The 21,401-nt window shown below is 37.4% G+C and overlaps 1 protein-coding gene and 1 long non-coding RNA gene across 2 annotated transcripts; one reads left to right on the top strand and one right to left on the bottom strand.

The window, feature by feature from the left end:
- Window positions 1-1,965: 1,965 nt before the first annotated feature.
- LOC138014217 (uncharacterized) lies at window positions 1,966-14,075 on the bottom strand. Its single transcript, XM_068861242.1, has 10 exons — window positions 13,865-14,075; window positions 11,347-11,596; window positions 9,828-10,102; window positions 7,207-7,328; window positions 6,325-6,450; window positions 5,659-5,843; window positions 4,858-5,054; window positions 4,272-4,363; window positions 3,882-4,034; window positions 1,966-2,847 (listed from the first exon to the last, which is right to left on the bottom strand). The coding sequence occupies exons 1-10, from the start codon at window positions 13,966-13,968 to the stop codon at window positions 2,663-2,665; spliced, it is 1,689 nt and encodes a 562-aa protein (XP_068717343.1). The 5' UTR covers window positions 13,969-14,075; the 3' UTR covers window positions 1,966-2,662.
- A 262-nt stretch (window positions 14,076-14,337) lies between these two features.
- On the top strand, window positions 14,338-20,131 carry LOC138014215 (uncharacterized). The gene is made up of 6 exons (XR_011125270.1): window positions 14,338-14,502; window positions 14,674-14,698; window positions 16,906-16,962; window positions 18,292-18,366; window positions 18,503-18,622; window positions 19,232-20,131. It is a non-coding gene; the product is annotated as an uncharacterized lncRNA (long non-coding RNA).
- Window positions 20,132-21,401: the final 1,270 nt, after the last annotated feature.

The following is a 21,401-nucleotide window of genomic DNA, read 5'->3' as shown; positions in this document are numbered from 1 at the left end:
ACACTAACCGACAAAGGTCAGATTTGAGATTAAATATCCTTGTAGGCCTAATTTGGCCTAAAACGTTATTGCTCCTAATTCATTGAGATTAAGATTGGGATTCAGATTAAGAGTGGGATTAGGAGCAATAACTTTTTAGGCCTAATTAGGCCTAAAACAATCTGTAATCTGAAATCCAACAGGTTAGTATTCAATGTATTGTGGGGTCATACATGGTGTTTTAGTGCTTCGTTGTGCTATTTTGCAATGCCCACCACAAATGGATGGAAAGCTGAGTGAACTTTGGAGCACACAAGCTGGGATCTGAACCCAGAGTGCTGATGCTGATCCACTACACTACACGCACTCCATGAATTAAAGCTCTCCGGTATAAAAGAGAGTGGTGTGTAAATTACAGTCACCACAACACCAGTGACAGTCACCACTGAAGATAATCATGTCAATGGTTGTACTGTTGATCTTACCGGTATTCTAGTTTCCTAGGGCTATGTTAAATTCTAAACAACAAATGAAGGATTGACTGGGACCATGGATCTAAGTGCATCTTGTTCACTTTGGCATCGTAAACAGACTACTGATGTTTGCATGAAGTATTGTTTGAATTGCTCAGTATTTGCTTGGTGGTGAGTCTTCTGGGTGGTGAAATGACTAGATTTACCCAGTGTGCTACTAATAGCCCACAATCAATGAAGTGGCAATATCCAGACTTCCATTTTGAAGTTCATAGTATGGTCTTGTTTTCATTGTTGCAGAGCTCAATGAAGGCTTCCATACTAAAGAATTTTGAAATTTAACAATGAAAGAGTCAACCATGTCTGATTGTTAGTAAAACGTGCAGCGTATATTAAAGCACTACAAGTTCTTCCTTATCCAAACCCCAGCCTGAAAGGCTATGGGTATGGTTGCCGCCCTCTCAGGGATTTTGCTTAGAGGCAAAATCACAGTGCGCCATTGTAGTTTGGGTAAGTCAAGTAATAAAGTATTACCGGTATACATATACACCTTATTCCAAAATGGCCACTGATTTATGCAGATACAAATTGGCCCTTGTTGCCTCGTTCAAGATAAAATATTCTTTTGAATTTTAAGCTTAAGAACGAGGTTCGCAGGGCTTATTTGAATAAAAACAAAAGAATATTTAAATGGCGGCCATTTTGGAATAAGGTGTATAGTTCCAAGCGGAGAAATCATTGTTTCCTGTAAATTGTCACGTAAAATATGGGAAAATCTTAATTATTCCATGTGAATAAATTACATGTTAAGTTTAAATTCTTTTCAAAGCACGTACTGGTATTTTCCTGGTCAGGGTGCAAGACTTTAGCCCGTTGACTCCCAGGGGTTCCCCATTGAGGAGTAACATGATACAAGTCTGGATAGTTTAGGCCGGTTTGGCGTCAAAGGGTTAAAACATTAATGTTAATTTATTTGTTTTCTATATGTTCCCCCACATGCAAAGGCAGCGTTTTTCACAAGGTTTTGAAGTAGAAGTATCAACTTTGGAAGTAAGAGTTGCACCTCACGAGTCATGCACATTTAATGGGCCTTATGCGTGATGATGTCTGACAAGCTAATTTCACCACCAAGCCTTGCTTGCACAAAATTATTCACATCATTTGGAGATGCAATACTGTTTGCAGTGGGTTTTCTTTCCAAGTTTGCTCTTTTGGGATTTAGCTCATGCTAAAATTAATGAGTTTGATTTTTGAATTTGAGGCTTGGTGGTGAAATTAGCAAGTCAGACGTCATCATGCATAAAGGCTATTCTAGTTTTGAGCTTCGGGAATTTATCATTACACTTGTAATGAAAATAGGCATCACAAATAGAAAGGTTGCCATAGGATGTAACGGCCGACGGATAATTTTGAAAACACCGACAGGGTCATTTATATATTATACACATATCTACTTATGTACATTATGTTGACTATGGGAAATTTTTTCAATGAACAAACCAGGCAAATAGTATGCTAAAACAATAAAGTAAAAGGTTATTTTTGCTTTCAACCTCCTATTTTTGACAGCCTTGTTGTATAACCATTAACAGTATAGGTTACAAGAATGAAGGAAACTCCATTAATCACTGAGGATACAATTTCCTGATTTGTACAGAGACTCTTCTTATTAGTGCCAAAACAAAGGAATAGAGAACAGGCGAGGAAATATAAGTTTACACATAATGGCTAAATGCCTAATCAACGGAAGGAATAAAAATAATATTTACAATTTTTGTAAAGCATTGTGTACCCACCATTTCCTTATGGATCTGAGAGTATATTGGTAGTTACCGGTATTCACTCTTTCATTGGACATTAATTTTGCAGTGATTCATCGAGAAACAGGAAGTAATGAGTCCCACACTGTCATGACAGTGTGAGCATAATTATACCCTGACGTTTGAGTTCCACAGAATGAGCTTTTATGGTATCTACCTTACAATCAGGCGCTGCTTACTGTGATAAATATTTTGGAGTTTTTCATTGATGGAGAAGAAAGGTCATAAAGTAAGGATTGTAATAAAGGGAAGAATTTTTATGTCCAAAGGGACACAGTTTGGTAGTAAACTGTGAGTCTTCCAGGGAATTTAGAGGTCTGAGAACAGGATGTGCAAGTAGATGGATCATTGCATTTGCAGTTACAAGTCAAAGTCACTTGAAATCTTGAGTTAACAGACTGAAGGTGAGAAAAAAACTAAGTCATTGAAATAGCCTCCAGCGTTATCACCGCCACCAAACACTACAATTTCTTCTTTATCTTCCCGGTCATTTTCCACTGCCAGATACAAAGCAACATGACCAGCTCTGGCTGTCAGCCTGTCACTTGTCTTGACTGTTATACATGTTAAGGAGTCTGAGGAAAATAAAATGAAAATTTGGTCGCTGGATTTGGAAGGCTGGGGAAAATAGTAATGGAAACTTTATTTGTCTTAGAATACAGTTGTAAATCTCTCTATGTATAAGAAATTAACAACTGGCTACTTGAAATTGAGTGATATCCTTGTATATTTACAAATAAAACAAATAATAATAATAATAATTATTATTATTATTATGATTATTAATATTATATTATTATTGTGGGAGGTGTGATGGCTTAATGGTGGGATGAATGTCACATTAACGTCCTCTCACAATGGCACTCCTTGAAAAGGAACATAAAAGAGGTAGGTACTTGCTACTAGTTGCTGAGGGGTGGGGTTAACCTTACGATTGACTTGCATCCCATTCAGGAGGGAGTAGTCTTTGGTTTGAAGGGTCAAGTGGTCTGAACAGATTTTACCTTCGATAGCAGGGAAGATAAGGAAAGTGTTAATAAAATAAGACATTAATAAGCTAATTAAATCTAGAATCAATCCATACCTATATTAAATTATGTTCAAAGCACATTACAAGTTTGGAGGGCTACACAGAATTGCTCAATTGAATTGAGCAGGAAAAAAAACACTGAGCTGTAACCCTTCAAACTCAGTAAGAGGTATTTTTTGTTTATAACAATACCAGCGCAATTTCTACAATGAAATCCCAGGAGAAAATGTTTTGGCAAGTGAAGTGCCATTTTTGGACGTGAAGTGGATGAGCAAGCAACGAAGTCGTCCCACGTGCCATTTAAGACATCTAAATGAGATGAAAGACTTTTCGAAAGTCTACAAAGAAAGGGAAGGATTGAGTTTTAAGGGGACCAACTTAATGGTCCTCAGCACTTTTATCTCTTTGTATCTATTTTACCTATCAGCTAAGCTTAGTTTTGTTAACTCTATTTTAATGTGCTAACTTAAATTAAATTAAAGTTAAATTGAATTAAATAAAGAATTTGGTCAAATCTTTGCATGTTGATGGTATTGATAAAGGGAGTTCTTATTTTTGTAGAGCCAATGCTGAACTTACCAATATTAAAAATAAAAGAATCAGTAAGAATCTGATTTCCATCATATCCACCATGAATAAATACCCTTTGTCCAGGAAGAACAGCAGAAGCATGCCAACTACGAGGAGAGGGTAAACAGCCAGTGATGACAGGGGATGAAAACTCCATCATAGCTGTATAAAGATATAAGTTAGAGTTTATAAGGTATTTGACAATAATATTCATTTGTGGCAAAAGTCTTTGACCAGGTGATAATTATTAGGGAACTTATTGACCAAGGATGACGATGATCATGCCTATAAGGATGCTATAATATTATTATTACTATAAATAAATAAATAAATATATATATATTATGGTACTTTTAGAATAACAGGCAGGGAGCAGTATTTCAAGCCCAGCTAACTTACCTAAGTCGATGATGGACACATCATTAAAACACTTTGGGAAATCCCAGCCTCCAAACAGAATTAATCTGTCTTCTATTAAGGATGCTGAATGACTAACAGAAAAAGAAAGAAAAATCTCACACTAAAAGGTGGGGGCAGGTAATGCAGCTATTATAACATCTCCTGAGATTGGCTCAGAAAACAATGGACTGAAACAAACAACCAATCAATGATGAACTCTAACCCTAAAAACAATAGAGCTTTGTCCTAAAGGGATCCAATTCAATTTGAGCTTGTAAAGAGCTACATATCAGGCTGGGGGGGGGGGGGGGGGGGAGGGAGGGGAGGAAGGGTGGTGGTGGTGGGGGCTTACAAAGGGTTGACAACAACTCCTGTCACTCTTGTGGGTTGTCAAAAGGTAGCTGGCTGCCAGCAAAATATCAGCAACTACTTTGCTTTTTTGGCAGGCTAATCTTCTGCACTTTTGGTTAGCAGATATTACAATTTCCTTCTTTTTTATTTCCTATTTTTCAAAACAGCCGTCAACTGCAAAAAGCTTCTGGCAACACTGAACAAAAGTGAGAACTGCATTCAACAATTTCCCTACCCTGATTTGGGACTGGGTGGTGTTCCTGTGGTGAGAGGTTTGTACCAGTTCCTTGCATCGGCATTGAAGATATAAAGGTCATTACTGCAACTGTCAGGCTCTGGATCTGGGTTGGGATAAACACCACCAAACACAAGAAGCTCACCATTGAAAAAGTTACAGCTGTGGTAAGCTCTAGTTGGAGCGTTGCCAACGGCCTACAAAAAGTGGTGAGAGAAGTTGTTATCAATGGTGTCACAAGCATCCATAGAAAAGTACAAATGTGCCTCCGAACAGAAGTCAAACATACAACCTTCTGGGGCTAATTCAAGTTAGCGCTAACCGTTGGTTAAGGGGTATTAGAACCTATAGGTTAATTTCCATGGTATTTAACGCTGGTTAGGGCTAACCATGCTGGACCTGATCATTAAGGTTTGGATATTCTACGCTGAGCTACACATCACGAGTGGAAACAAGAAATTAGCAAAAATCAAACAAGTTTCTTTGATTTTTGGTCAAACAAATTTCATTCTGATGTTTGCCAATTGCAGTAAAACAAGCCCTCCATTGTAAAGGATGGTGTATTTTATGCCTTGCAAATGAATCATTGAATATGGTTGATATAGTTTACACAAGCTATTTTATTTTCTATATAAATCTCTTGTCAACCTCAACGCCATAGAAGTCTTGTGGTGTGGGATGCCTGTGGCTCACACAAACTAGAGAGCAAACCTTTTTGCAGCAGCACATGCCCATCTAAGTGAAAAAAAATTGTGGGTTGAGTTTGTTGGTTTTCTACTGTGCGAGTTCTTTATGACAAACCTTAACGGCAGACCACGTGTTTGTTTGAAGATCATAAATGTTTACATCATTGAACCATCTTTTGTTTTTTGATCCTCCATACACATACAAAACTCTCTTGTTATGATCAAAGGTGACTGTGTGCCCAATCCTCCTGTCAGCTCCACCACTCTCATCACAGGTTTCTTGATGCCATGTTGCACAACCTGAATCAAGAGAGATGAACACTAAAACAAAAACAAGCTGTAATGACTATAAAAAAACCACAGGGTGTGGTGGAAAAGGGATACGGTAATTGGCCATTTTATTAAAGTTGTTTGCTCAGTGACCTACCCTATGAATGGCTGTCGGTGACCTAGTTTTGACACCGGCGGCAGCTTTTATCACTTAAATTGTTTTGACAGTAATTCTAATTAGTCTACATTAACATTACAAAAGCACAAAGGTCTCATTAAAATGCAATTAAAATAGTTTATGAATTATGTCAGAGAGACGCCCGTGAAAGGCCTAAAACCTAACTTTTTTCTATTTATCTTGGAACAAATGGACTTGACTACTTCAACAAAATATTATTATCATATCTCACCTCACAGCAGATATTCAATGAAAGTGACAAACTACTAAGAATTGCATAGCAACACAAGGAAATTTTAGTTTTCAGACTATTGCTTAATTACTGCATTTAACCTTGACCCATATCCAATGTCCAAATGGAGTCTTTTGACATCTGCATCTTGCCTCCTTGACCTCCAATCATTACTGCTCTTCGCTTTTCAATCAAACACATGTCATGGCCCCAGCGACATGATGGTACTATGAAGAGCAGGAAGAGATAATAATAATAATAATAATAATAATAATAATAATAATATATATACTTGGGGCGTTTTATGGACACTGGTTTAGCCGTCATTAGTATAATTCGATTGTATGATTTTAATATCTCTGCATCATGGAATTCGTAATTTTTCAGATTTTTGATTTTTTCATTATCAATCATCTCTATTTCTTTAATGTAAGTAAGTGAAATAAAAAAAAGTCATCGGATCTGCAAAAATCAAAAAATAATAAAAAAAAAAAAAAAAAAAAAAAAAAAAAAAAATAATAATAATAATAATAAGAGACAAAAAGAATAGCCAATTTCACACTTGCAATAAAATCTACACCTAGCACATAGAGACTTACAGTGTAGGGAAAGAGAGATTCTTTAAAAGAAAAGCCACGTATTAGCTTGCATCTCTGTGACAAACTCAAAAGACTTTTCCAGTTTTACACTTTAAAAGACTTAAACCATAGGACTGTACAACTTACAACAAAATACAAAGACTAAGAACCCTCTTCTGTGCCTTATATATCTTGTAGAGAATTACATCATAGGTTGATTTTGCAACATTTTTAGTAACAGGAACAACCTAGAGGCAAATGATGAAATGTCTTTCTAACAACCAACAGTATGCTTTGGAACTGAGGGAAGTTTCTAAGACAGCTCATACAACACTTAAATTTTCCAAATGGTTGAATAAATGTCATCACAATCTCAAACTGTCAGAGTCAAAATCAATTACTCACCGGACTTGGTGGTTAATGGAGTACCTGGTGGGGTTAGTACTGCTGTTTCAGGGCTTGATGAAATGTTCCCGTGGCAGTCTTCAAAGGAAGCTGAAGCATACTTTTTGTTGCCCTGGGAAAGACTTGGGTGAAAAGACAAAATAACAAGTAAAGCATGAATTCACCTTTTTATCCTTTCTTTGAATGGTTGGATTACAACAATCCACACACTTTTTCAATGCTACAATAGATACGTAAAATACAATCTTGACATCAAAGACCTAGTTGGGGATCTAGGAGAAAACCCTTTACTCCAGCTACTACTGCTACCACAACCAAGATGTCACTGCCATTGCCACCACAACATTACTGTAACTGCAACTGAGACAACAATGAAACTACTACTACTGCTACTGTGCCAACACACGTAGACATTGAAAAACACTTTCTGTGGCATTAAATTTCTTTAGAACAGTGTTCCGTTTCTATGTGGACATAATCAACATTAGAATATTTTGGTTTTCCACAGATCATATTGATCTGCACACATTTTGTAATTGGCCACTCCAATGTTAGTTTTAGGATTTCATTTTCATATAGGGAACACTGTAACGATTTACAGCCACCTTTGTTCTACTCCTGTTAGCTTGTGCTACCCTCAGGCTGCTTTACAATTAGTTCATTCGGTTTTTACCATTTAGAAATATAGTTCGTAACTGTTTTACCAGTAAATCAACAGTTCATGAACTTCATTTTTTGGTTATACTGCCCTGTCGAAGCTAAGATAACCTGCTGAGACAGCTACCACTACCACCACCACCACCACCACAGCGCAAGGGCACTCATTGGTTGAAGGCCAGTCTTTGATTACAATACTGTATTTAAGCTTCACCATGAAAACAAAAAATAAATCTTACAGTAGTTTAACCCATTTGGCTCCTGGAAGTGAGATTTAACAGAATGATTTTACTCTGTCTAACACCAGACAGCTCGAGGCATCCGGATCATGTTTACTGTAGGTAGTGTCGATTGCTATGTTGACCGCTATGTTGATTGATAGTCGGTTGACAGTCAGTGGAGAGTCGGTCGAGAGAGCGAGAAACTATCAGCTGACTATTGTTTGTTATTTCGTAGATGCACCTTGACCGAGTATCAGTCATATGTCGGTTGCATATCATTGTGTGTTAATTTAGAAGGTGAGTCCAATGGCTTTCTTTTTAAGCGATGACATCATTAATTAATGTTATCATGCGATTGGGGGAAAATGTTGCAGTACATGGCAGGATTACTCTATGAAGCAAACCGAGGAGTGCTGGGAACTATGGACATGGTAATCTTTTTTTCCAGTTTCCAGTTTTTCCAAATTCAACTTATATGTTTCTGCATTGAAGACAGCAACAGTCTGTTGACTGGTACTGTTTCGAAAACTTTGAAAACCATGCACCAGTCGGCCGCCATGTTTACAAATCTGTGCGCAGGCCACCCGCGCCAAAGTTCAACATCATATTAGTCAATCAAAAGGCTGATATGACAATTTTTCACTAGTGAAAATAACAATATAGCCAATCAGAGCGTCGATACGTCGTTTTTCACCAGTGAAAAAAAATCGTATGACCAATCAGCTGGCTTCTCTAGCGCAAAGAGACTATTTTAAAACAGCAAAGTGTTTTACGATCAGTTATTGATAAAATGCGCTGATAATGTGCAGAGGAAGGTGACAAAATATCCACCAGAATACATTCATTTATAATGTGGGAAGAATTTAATTTACAACAAGGAAAATACTCATACATTCTCATTACATTATCCCATCTGGATGACTGGAGGACTCAGGTGACTACTATGGCGACCGGACATGTCCCTTTTTGACCTGCTTTATCAAATAAAGTATCGATTGATTGATTGATTGAATCTTTTTGCTCTGTCGTTTCGCTTTATACTGTGTTAAAAATAAAGACGACCATGCGTAACAGAAATGAATATTGAATGGTATTAAAGTAACTTTTGATCAAAATAAAAAAAAACATTAAGAAAAACAGTATGCGCCACATTAATAGCAATATTATCTTAACTTGTTAAGGAAAAACAAATTGAGCAAAATTAACGGACTAAAAACTGTACAGACCGACAAACATCTCTACTGATATATATCGAGCATCTATATTGGCCGACTGTCGCCGATATATCTAACAGCTATCCTCTGACTGTCGACCGAGTGTCAACCAACTATCGACCAAGTGTCGACCGAGTGTCAACCCATTACTGGCTGATATATTGGTCAATTAAGTATTGACCAACTATCGTCAAAGTGTCGGCGAAGTGTTGGCAAAGTGTTGGCATGGTATTAGTGAACTGAAAGCTACATCAGCTGACATACATCTCGACTGACTATTGTCTGACTATCGACCGAGTCTCGACCGAGTCTCGACTGAGTCTCGATCGCTACGTTGACTGAGTCTTAAGACCGCTATGTCGACTGATATTGTGACATTTCCAAAATGTATTTTTCCATTAGTACACCTTAATTAAGCCCATGGGAAAGGAATTTCATCAAAATGTTTAAGGAAAGTGGGCAGGGCAGTAACTCGGTAATTCAGACTCACTCCACAGATTGGTGGTTTTCTTAGTATCACAATACTCACGTCTCTACATTGCTGCGCCTTCTTTTCTTGGACACTACTGGTGTTTTATTTGCTTTCACTTCTGAATCATTTTTCTGTATCTTTGTATATTCAGCAAAACTGAGCTTTTGTTGTTTCAGATTTTGAAAACTGCTTGGGGTAACTGGACTGTTGGCTCCTTCTTCTTCCTGTTGTCTTATTGGTGACTGCATAATCCCATCTTTGCTTTTCTCATTTTCCTTATCATCACAAGCTAAAATTTTCTCCGTTCTTAAAATCAGCTTAGCCATTCGACCCTGGAAGAAAAGAGGGTATAATTTTGATAATCGTCAATTTATTTTCCAATATCTTATAATTATATATATGTTTCATGCAAAAAAGAGATGAGAAAGAAAGCATTTCAAGAGTTTGTTGTAAACTTCAACGCCACTGACTCCTAGGAGTGAAACACTCTAATTGGAAAATGGGGGTGGTTCAGGACTCAATGGGTTAATGAGCTAAATATTTGTTATGTTTTGTTAGGCACAATAGCAGCAAGATATGAGTTTCCGTGCACTCGCGGGGTTTTTTCAAAAATTGTAGGTTAAAATTTCAATAGGCACAACTCCTTCAGTTTTTGTCTTCTACACTTGAAATTAAGACCAAATGATAGAGAATAGACCATTTTACAGTTGTAGCTAAGTTATCTGGCCTAAGAATGGAAGCGAGGCTGTCGGTGACCCTGTTTTGATACAAACCTTCATGCTTTTGTAATGTTAATTTTATGAACAACACAATTTACATGATAAAAGCAGTGGGAGCCGTATCAATGCAAGGTCACTGGCAACCTTGCAGACATTCATAGGCTAGGTTGCTGCACAAACAACTGTAAAATGGCCTATTTTATGCAGAATAAAATAAATTTAAGTTGCTTTATACCAAAATGAATCCTTCAATGTCAAAAATGCATTTAAAGTAAAGCATGCCTAATTTCGGAAAATTCCAGAAAAATCCTGGTTTTGGGGCACTTTTCCTGAAGAAACGACTGGTGGTGAAAGGGTTAAGGCAAGTGCAGTGCAGCCCAGTAGTTATAGGGCACTTGACTTGAGATCCGGGGATCCCAGGTTCAAGACAAGTTCTGACCACTGGTTAAATTTGTTCCTGGTAGTCCCTGGTTCAACTTCTCTGCTGTAGTTGTAAATAGCCCCCTAGCTTGCCTCTGGCCAGTAGGGATTCTTAACATTTGTTGTTGAATGTTCTGTTCTGTTGTGATTGTGTTCATTGGCCCAGAAAAGCCCCTATGGGGAGTAGTCAATTAAACTGTATGTATGTATGTATGTAGGTATGTATGTATGTATGTATGTATGTATGTAGGTAGGTAGGTAGGTAGGTAGGTAGGTAGGTAGGTAGGTAGGTAGGTAGGTAGGTAGGTAGGTAGGTAGGTAGGTAGGTAGGTAGGTAGGTAGGTAGGTAGGTAGGTAGGTAGGTAGGTAAAAGGATTAGAGATTCTCATAAGTATTTTCCCAGAGATAAATAACCAACAGCTGAACGAAATTATCACCTGCTCAAGAGCTTCCTCACTTTTCTTCAAAAATTTCTTGGGCCATGCTTCATCCCAACAAAGAGCTTTGTTAGTACTTGTTAATGTGCCTATCCTTTTTGTTGGAACTTCTACATCAACCGAAACTTCAGCAACAATCTCTTGTCCTTTAAAATACGTCTCCCACTTACCAAGACAAAAAACCATGATTTGGCTTGGCAAAGGAAGCTCAAAATAGAGATGGAAGTGTTTCTTACATTCTCCTGAACTACTGTAAAGATAAAAATTTTAATGTTAAAATATCTTGAAATGCAATAGCAACAAAAAATTATGAGACTAAAAATAGTGTTTGTTGATTGTGCAATTAACAATATTGATGACAGCTGAATCAACAGAAGACAAGGGTTCTTATCACTTTGCCAACTGAATCCTCACAGAATGTCTTATTGTTGATAATACTATTACTGAAATTTAGTGAAATGAAACAGTTAAAAGGAGCCGTATCACACTATTTTAGTCAAACTTCAAAACACTAAAAGACGTCCTTGTATCAATGAAAACCCTTGATGTAGTTTTGTTGCCAATTATGACCACTGAAGTGCACTGAAGCTATTCTTTGTTGTTTGTAGCCGAGGATGGAGAGGATGGAAATGGATTGAATAGTGTCTTCATAAAGACATTAAAATTACCGGTAAATATCAATAACTCTTTGCGCTGTAAATATATTTCATATCTTCTCAGTGGGTTGTCAGGGATGTTGTATGTGTGAGCTGAACTCAACGAAAAACAAAGGACTCTGCAGAAATCGTGTCAAGTCTTCATTGAGTATGTGCAAGCTGTTGCTTGGAGACAGTTTCAAACCCACGCCTTCCTAGACACCATATTGATTTTTGTACTGAAGGCTCGACTTTGACCTTCGCCTTATCAAAAATTATGATGCGCGTGCTGTCTAGACCGGTTTGACTGGAGTTATTAGCCCAGAAACTTGGGCTGCGATGACTTAAAAGACTTGATACGATTTCTGCAGAGCCTCTCTTGCTTGCCCTCTGATGAGTTTTAGAGAGGCTCTGCTCACTATTACTAATACTACAATAAAAATAAATATAAATAGAGAACGAGCAAACCACAAAAAAATTGGTGGAAGGCAACCCTGCTTTAATAAAGTTGATGCTTCCATAATCAGACACCAGGAAGTGGAAAGTGTCTATATTGAACTTAGGTGGGCCACTTAAACAAAAGGTTATCCACATATGAGTTTTCAAACAGAGAAATTTCACTATGGTTGAGAAGGGTGGCAGTTGTCCAAACATGACTGCATCCTGATTGATGAGAGACTTTCAAACCAACTTAACACAGTTTAAAGAGCACATAAAGTTTGAGTTGACCTAGATGTTCTTAAAGCATAATTTATTTTATCGGTCTTGAAAGCACAAGTGTTACAAATTATTATAAATTAAATAACATTATTTTCAAAAAAAACAACGAGTTTAAAGCATTTATGTAGATACAAAAAACACCAGCCTTTCCACTACCCATCTGGGTAAGTAGGAGATTTTGACTAAATGATGAGAATAGCAGCTTGTTAGGTGCAAGACATACATGCAGTATAGCCGCTGTTACACTTTGAAACTTTTAGCAGAAACTTATGCGCAATGCAGCTGCGAAACAAGTGTCGGCAGGCAATTTGCACTGTGTGACATAAAAGGTCGAAACTGAAACTCAGGTCTTGAAATGTTACCGGAATTCCACAAAACAAGTCGATACTAGTTCCATGGCCTTAGTGTGTAATTTTCTGGTTTCTGATTGGCTTATGCGGCATAGTAACAAGACCTGTTTTGTGAAATGGTGTTACATGGTGAAACTCTTGTTTTTATCACCACTGCAATCATTGCAGAAGTAGAAAGCAGTTCTACTTTTCCTGAAACTTGTCTCACAATGGAAGTTCAACAAAGTTTCATGAAACCAATCATATGTTACATTGTGTAACGCCTGGTGAAACTTGTTTGGCAATTATGCTTTTGCAAATATGTTTCAGCTAAAAATTTCAATGTGTAACAGCAGCCTTATAAATTAAGCTTTTAATACATGTTGGTTTGTTTTGATTATGGACACAATGCTATCTATGCAAGTCACATTCAGGCAACTGAATTTCAACTTTTACAAATCATCCCTCTAAGAGTGCCTAATTTCTCAGAGTCTTGTAAAAAGTATGAGGGTGGACACCCATAATGAACTAATGGTGTGGTACTTGATCAGCCTCTTTGGCCAGGAGGGGTGGTTAATGCATAAAGAAATTGTGTGGGTTTCTAATCGAGGTAATTAAGACTTCATAGCATCAGTAACAAATTTAATATGTAGATCTTTCGCTCTTCATCTTAAAAAATTGCGAAACTTTTATCTCTCTGAAGGCTTTTAGCAGTGAAAAACTGATTTCATTTGTACTTCAAAGCGTCGTCCATTTAAAAGGAGGGCTAGTAGTATATATAATTTCAGTATTGCACTCAAGAGTGTAAAAAATTGCGCGCGCTTTTAGCTATACCTGATGGAGCGACTCAACTTTCTTGGAGGTTCCCTGAGATTAAAAACAGCATACAATGATAGCGACTCTTCCTCTGTACGACCGCTTGCCTTCGGCGAGTTCATATCGAATAATCGGCAAAAGATCGAGTGATATTTCACCTAAAACAATTCATGAAATCTGCAGATCCGATGAAATGTACAGGGCGCGCGCTTTTTTTGAAATCTACTTTGCTGGTGTCCGTCGGGATGTTATATCTGTCCCACTCCACCCTCATTTTTCCTGAAGCCATTCAGTTACTCTTCTGTTTTTTTCTCCAATCACAAATGAAATTTCCTTGAAATTAACAGATTAAAGTTCTTTGAACCTAACCGCATCAAAACATTTGTCTCGTTTCTTTTCATCATTCAACATTCTTAATAGTCTATCTATGTTGTTATCAAAGAAGACCCTTTGGCTACTCTGCCCGTCCATTACTGCTCCCACCCCCCTAGTAAAAGCATTTTCTACAAGGAGATGCATTTTGGGATATCATTGCGCTTTATTTTGCAAGGACTGTTGCAAGCAATTTATCATTGCTCGTTTTATAGTTGCAGGTTTTTAAACCCATTCAGACTCTTTATTTACAATATGCCAGTGAAGGTTAAGGTTGTTTATTGGTAAGAAATCATATTGTTAGCCTATGATAATGACACTCTTCAACGCATTTTCTCGAGGAAAATTACATTGCTAGGACAATCTTGACTCAGCATAAATTCTCTCATCATGGAAATTACTATGTAAGCCAATACCTGTTTATCGAAAATAGCACCTTTTTTTCTTCGTTGCAGTGGTGGATGAGGGTACAGGCCCAAGGTAAAGTACCTCAGTTGTTTGTTTCTATAATGCTGGCTTACCTGCCCCATTTGTGCGGCAGATACTTGTTTTGTACTTGTCAACCAAACTGAAAGTGAAGTTAATTGCACCTGTAATTTTATACGGTTAACGGTTAATATATTGATAGGCCTATCTCATGGAAAATTGTTTTGAAAACTAAGAAAAAGGTGAAGCGACTACGGAATACAGACCCATTTTTGAAGCACTATCACTGAAGTGGAGCTGTCATAACACCAGAGGAATGTTTTTTCAAGGTCGGAGAGAACGCTCAGTGAGATCTCATTTGACCTCAGTCCTTTGATACCTGAATGGCAACTACAAGTTCTCAGGATCTCTCTGGTTTCCAAGATGGGGGCCACACCAAATTTCCTACCCTGGTGGATAGCGCAGTTGCCAAAATCCCAACCTAGGGAGGGCCATATGCTGCAAATTCCACATGGTTTGCCCTCCTTCTGGTCCCTCAGGCTTAACATTGATAGGTGCATAAATATATGCTTTGTTCTTGAAACCAACATAAGCCCATAAGCCATATTATTAGGCTTTTCAAGGGTTAGAGAGAAATAATGGAAAGAAAAAGGAAAAGATTAACACAGAGCTTCTTCTTGGAGCCATCCGGCCCCCATTACAGATGGCAGAATTCGTAACACGCTTTTTCAGCACCCCTTTAAAAAAATACAATCTGGGTGGTTGATTGCGTGAACAATTAAGGTGCCTTCATATAGTTTCCTGACTGCGTGCGAACTGGTTACTAAAAAGTGGCTGATGGCGCGAGCTTTAAAGTTCATGTGACTGACACAGGCACTCCCAGATGGAAAGTAAACAAACTTCGCAAACTCTTTTTTTGTCAAAAATTTGTGGATGTATCATCTTTTTGAAATGTTTACCTGTCCGTAAGAAGGCTACTAATTCTTTGGAGTCCAACAGAAGGTTTAAAAAAATCATTTCCCACTGTTTTGAACAACTTATTTGATGCTAACAACCATTGATTGAGGGACACAGCCGTTCTTGGAGTCATGAACGCTACAGAAATCAAGCAAAAATCGCAAAAGGGGAATTCCCGTATTTGTAGACCAAGTAAAGAAGATACTTCTCCAAACTTTGTCCCTTCTTGCGAAGAGCTTGAGGTTGAGCTCTCATTCCAAATTCATTTTATTTCTTTGCTCATGTTAACATAAGATCTCAAGCAGAGGTAAATGCCTGCATGAATAGGGTTGGGAATTTCACACATCCTCAAATGGCGATCTTGGTGAATTCCTATTCTGTGACGTATGTTGTGCGGTGGAAAAAATGGGAAACTTACACTTGAAATATCTCCAGTTTTCTTTGGTGACATTTCTTCAAATTTTGCAGAACTGTAATAGACCATATTCGTATTCTCAGTATTGGACTGTAACTAGCTTGCAATGGAGGCTAATGCGGGGAAATCTTTTCAAATGCAAATACTTTTTAATATATTCCCCCGCATTAGCCTCCATTGCAAGCTAGTTCCATTCCAATACTGGGAATACGAATATGGTCTATTATTACTGATAATGCCTTCTGTCTGCCAATTCATCAAGAATTTTTATAAGACAATTTTTTGAGTGGAAGTAAAAAACACAGATTGCTAAAAGCAATGAAACTACCTTTGTAACCTCAATTTTTTTGTCCTTCAGAAGACAAATTTCATGTAATGTCAAAGTCTTGGAAATTTTTACTGAAGGAAATGGAAGAAAATCAAAATAAAAGCAAAACAAACACTGTAAACAGTGTCCTAATTCCAGGTAAAACCTCATTAGGTTAACAGTGATGTTTGAAAAGAGTAGTTTTGTCTTTTAGCAGTTTATTGCGATAGACTTGAGAGAGTTGCGATTAAGAGCAATGCGAAAATTCTCATAGTGGATGCTAGCGTGCGCAAAACGAACAGCAAACAACCATATGGAACAAACTTAAAAAAAAATTTTTCCTTCTTCAATCATGGAAAGAATGGATGCGTTTCATAGTGGTGTTCTTGTTGAATTTGCTGTTAATCTTCTGGACCTTGGTTAACCCCCTCAAACATGAACTGCCCCCCGTTGATGAGTAAAATCGTCTTCCATTACAGTTAATCTGTGTCATTCCTGGCAGGGGAGGGTTAAATTAACAGGACATCCTAACTTTGTCTCATTTTGTGGCTGCTAAAACCCTTCTCTCTTGACTTACTCTAGTTTCTGGAAATCCAGAGAAAGATCTTTGCTGAATTTGACGATGATGAAGTTGAAGTGGTATGTGAGAAAATGACTTGTATTCTTTTCAAAAAAACAGTTAAGGGTTTTAAGAAAACATGTAGTTCTAAAATGGTGGACTGTAAGTCTAAAGTCAAAATTGATAATGTCCCTAGAAATTCTTTACTTTCTTTACAGCGTGAAGACCCCAACTTAATTGCTGATTAAATGACCCATTTATGGTAATCATACACGTACAGGAACTACTTCATTTTCATTATTGTAACTTCTATTCATTGGTACAAACTTAAATCAAACTTAAATCATCAGTTTTGTTTTTCACTGATTTCAACAATAAAATTAATATTGCTACTTTGGAATGGTTTAGTGGGTGCCATTTGGCATTGTGGTTTGATGATTTTGATTCACTTTGTGGCTTTCATGTTTTTAATGGTCAGCCAAATGAACATGATTGGTGGCATTAAAAGCAAAACTGTTGGTTGATATTAAATTGAACTTCAGATACTGCTCACCAATGCAAGGTGCAGTAAATGATTGCCATTCTATTGTGCGTTGTAAGTTATGCCTTATGCCATTTTGATGGCATAACCTACTATGGTGACCATGGTCACCAAAATGCAATTATTGGTTTTCAAAGATGAAAAAAGTCAACTCATGATGAAAACAGATTATTGAGACATTCTAGGGAATACTTAACCCATTGACTCCCAGGGGTTCCCCATTGACGAGTAAAATTGTCTGGCCGGTTTGGACGTCAAAGGGTTAAGTGTGTTTTAGACTGTCAAAGTAAAATAAAATACTGCGTGGATGATCCTTAAAGTGCCCCTCACCCCAAAATATTTTTTTTACCTGAAATGAATCTTTGCAACTGTTTGAAACCCATTGCAGCAATTTTATCCTTTTTCTATAAACAAATCCTGCAAATTTATAGGCTTCAAAAGTTGCGAAAATCCAAGCATCTTTTGTTCACGACTGAGTAAGAATGGGAGTGGGTCTATTCCTGAATTGACGTCACAATCAACTTTGCATGCATGTGTACAAAGAGTTAATTAATGCAATGTAAATCAGTTTGTGACGTCAAATCTGACTCGCCTGTGAACAAAAGATGCTTGGATTTTCGAAACTTTTTAAGCCTATAAAATGGCACAATTTGTTAGAGAAAGGAAAAACTGGCCGCAATGCGTTTCAAACAGGTGCAAAGATTCATTTTAGCGAAAAAAAACATTTTGGGGTTAGTGGCCCTTTAAAGAATGTCAATTGAAACTGTAACCTTAAAATGGCAAGGAGTTATAATATTGGATTGGCAATAATTATATTGTATTGCAAATTGTCACTATTCTTGACGTGTGTACTTTTTTTGCATTTCAGGAGGGGGAAGGGACACCTGGAACAACGGGGTGGTTGGAAGTAACAGTTAATGGAAAGCTCATTCATTCCAAAAAGGTTTAACACATTATTTTTAAATAGATCACAGTTGTTGAGATCACTAAAAAGACAGATTTCAATGCATAGTGTGGTTATAAAGAAGTTAATCCTGTGAACACACTAGTCTGAAAACATTCTCTTACTCTTTTACCAGAATGGTGATGGATATGTGAACAGCAGTGCAAAGATGCAAAAGATTTTAAAGGCAATTAAGGCTGCTATTGAGTCCAATTGAGTGTCCACAAAGTGCGAAGGCAAAATGTGCACAGTTAAGGTAATCTTGAGTGCTAGGTGACATTAATTTTGATTGATGATAACAATTAAAAAGTCTGATGTAATGAAACTGTGAGTGGTGAAAGTGCAATGTGCCTGCAAGAAAGATGTTATACAAGTTGCTTTTCAGTTGATGCCAAGCAACTAGGCTGCATATCATTTTTATCACATGCACATAACAACCTTACCTTTGCTTTCTACAGTTGCATTAGCAAATTTGGATTGCATTCTGTTATAAAGCCCCATCGGTTAGAGCCTAGATGTAGGTCATAGCTAGTCAGGAGGTCTTGTAGCTGAACAAGTAGAGCATCCACTCAGTATTACAGAAGTTGTAGACAGCCGGGGACTTCAATTAGCATATCAGCTACCATATACCAGTGACTCTCTCTTAGATCATCAATCAATGCTCCTGCAGACCTTGGTAGTTTCCAAGGGGGCATTACCTATGGCTAACCAGTGTTACGGCATTGGTGATTTAAGCATTTTAACCTTTGCAGTTATTCAATCCATAGATTGTGTTGTGGAGCCAAAATTACTACTTCAAATGTTACATCAACTTACATGTAAACTGTCTTGCTCACAAAATGGCCATTTTTTATTTTTTTTTTAGCTTGAATCAGATCTTTGTTCCAGTTGGATGATCTTTTATGACGGGAGCAACTTAAAAACCAGTGTTTGGTTGCCTCCTCGAATGGATTACAGTGATTCCATCTGGCGAGTCTGTGGAAAGCCCATTGTGTTCATTGATCGTCTTTTGAATCCATGTTTGTGTCGCTGTTTGTTTGTGCAAATTATTTCACACTGAAACTAACTCATTCGAGTCTTCTTGTTTTCTAAAAACCTTATTAATGTTAAAAAAATTCCAGAAATTTTAGTTGTAGGTTGACACAATCATTTCTCAGTTTGCGATGCAAGTTTTCACAGTAGAACTTTGGTAAGAGTCCAGCAAAAAGCCATCAGTTGAAGAATGAGGAACAACATTGGTCAAAGTAGTGATAGATGAAATAAGCTTTCCCCAGTAAACGTTCAGCTGTTTTTAGTGCCTATCCTAAGCACATAGTTATAACATGCCTCCTTGAGTGGTATGGTTTTGCAATTCTGACATTGCCGCTTCTTGTCAAAACAACTTGTGTTAAGTAACCTCGCTTAGGTTGTCAGATATCAAAAGGGATAAATCTTGCCATTTTACCTCTTCTAATCTTGTATTATCCCAGATGTTTCTTTAATTCTTCTGTATGATCTCTTTATAAGAGTAGTCTTGCCAGTTATAATTGCACTGTTAATGTATGTCTCACTGCTGCTTAAATTTTGGAACTTTTTTATTTTGCTTTTTTGATCTCATTCAATACTATTGTATTGTTTTACCCTTTTCAACTTTCTTTCAAAGCCTTTTTTGTCATCATGTAATAAAAGAAAACTACTTGTTTCGATCAAAAAACGAATGTGAATCAATATTGTGTTGTTTCTGCACCTAATGTCAATGGTTTAATAAACTGTGTTTCCTTTTAAATGTGTGATTCCTTACTGTATAAAGGAGGGTTCTTAATATAATTATCTTATGGAGAAGAAATCACGTTCCCATTGGAAAGTCTTTTGCAGTAAATCTATTGAGATTGAGGTGACGCTGTTGTACTGGTGCGCCAACAGAAGAAGCTAATGAGAGATCTATTGTTTTTGTCCATCCATATGTACATATCAATATGTACATCAGTATGTACATATCTATATGTACACATCTATATGTATATCGGTGGGTGGGTATAGCAAGCCCCAGGTTTTAAAGTGCAATAGTCCCAGAATAATGCAAGATGGCAAAACAGCACAAGTGTGCTGTTCTCATATGAGAGATTTTCATTATCACATATAAACATGCCTCTGCTTGAGTTACTTATTACGGTGAGGCTTAAATGAATAACACAGGTGCTACAAGTATTTCTCTTTTGTTCAAAGATTGATTGTGGAATCAAAGATTTCTGGGAACGTTAGTGGCATTTGGTGGTGGTGAGTTAACCGTCAATTGCTTGGTGGTGAGATAGCTGGATTACTATAGCAGTGTTGGCACTGATCATAAAATATGAATTGCTGGTGATTGCTATTTTTGTTCGTGGGAGACAAGGGATGGGACTAAGAGAGAGCCAGGTGAAATTTGTTGATATTAGCGAGTGTCATTCTTGTTCCCAGACCCCATCATTTCTCTTAGCCAGTGAGGCCTTTGCATGAGAAAACAAAGGGCTCTGGAGACACAGGAAATTCAAATGTTTGCAAACAAAATCTTCAAATGGAGTAATAATGTCTGATGTCGCATTATGCGTAAGCTGGTGCAAAGGCGGTTGGTAAAGTGATCAGAACAATATTACTTATTGCTTTTTTCTGTTCAACATGAAGAGACATATTCTACAAGTTGAGGCCACTTACAGTGCAACGCGCCTTACTGTGGCCACCCAACAATCTTTCACATTTAACAATTATGTGCAAATACGTCAACTCAACAACCCATGCATCAGCGTTCAACTTGCAACTGTGCGAACTTTGCAAGGAGGCGTGACTGTCAGTCAAATTCAGGCATCCTGATTGACAAACAATTTGTAAAAAACTTTGTTAGTTTGCCACAGTAAGGCACGTCACACTGTAAAGCTCAGGAAGTCTAAAGTGCAGACTGGACTCTGCAGACTAGTAATCTGCAGACTAAAACCCTAACCCTAATCTGACTCTGTCGGTTTTGGGTGGTGTTCTTTGACCTTTTTTATTTTTTATAAACTGCACTTTGTCGTCCATAATTC

This window comes from Montipora capricornis, chromosome 8 (assembly GCF_036669925.1).
Source record: "Montipora capricornis isolate CH-2021 chromosome 8, ASM3666992v2, whole genome shotgun sequence".
NCBI lineage: Eukaryota > Metazoa > Cnidaria > Anthozoa > Scleractinia > Acroporidae > Montipora > Montipora capricornis.
Note: the sequence above shows the minus strand (reverse complement) of the source record. Positions and strands in the feature narration are given on the sequence as shown.

Coding starts and splice junctions, on each gene's coding strand:
- LOC138014217 (XM_068861242.1), bottom strand. CDS start 13,968: ATGAACTCGCCGAAGGCAAGCGGTCGTACAGAGGAAGAGTCGCTATCA. Junction 11,597..13,864: donor AAGTTGAGTCGCTCCATCAG/GTATAGCTAAAA, acceptor TTATCTTTACAG/TAGTTCAGGAGAATGTAAGA. Junction 5,055..5,658: donor ACACGTGGTCTGCCGTTAAG/GTTTGTCATAAA, acceptor CACTTTTTGTAG/GCCGTTGGCAACGCTCCAAC.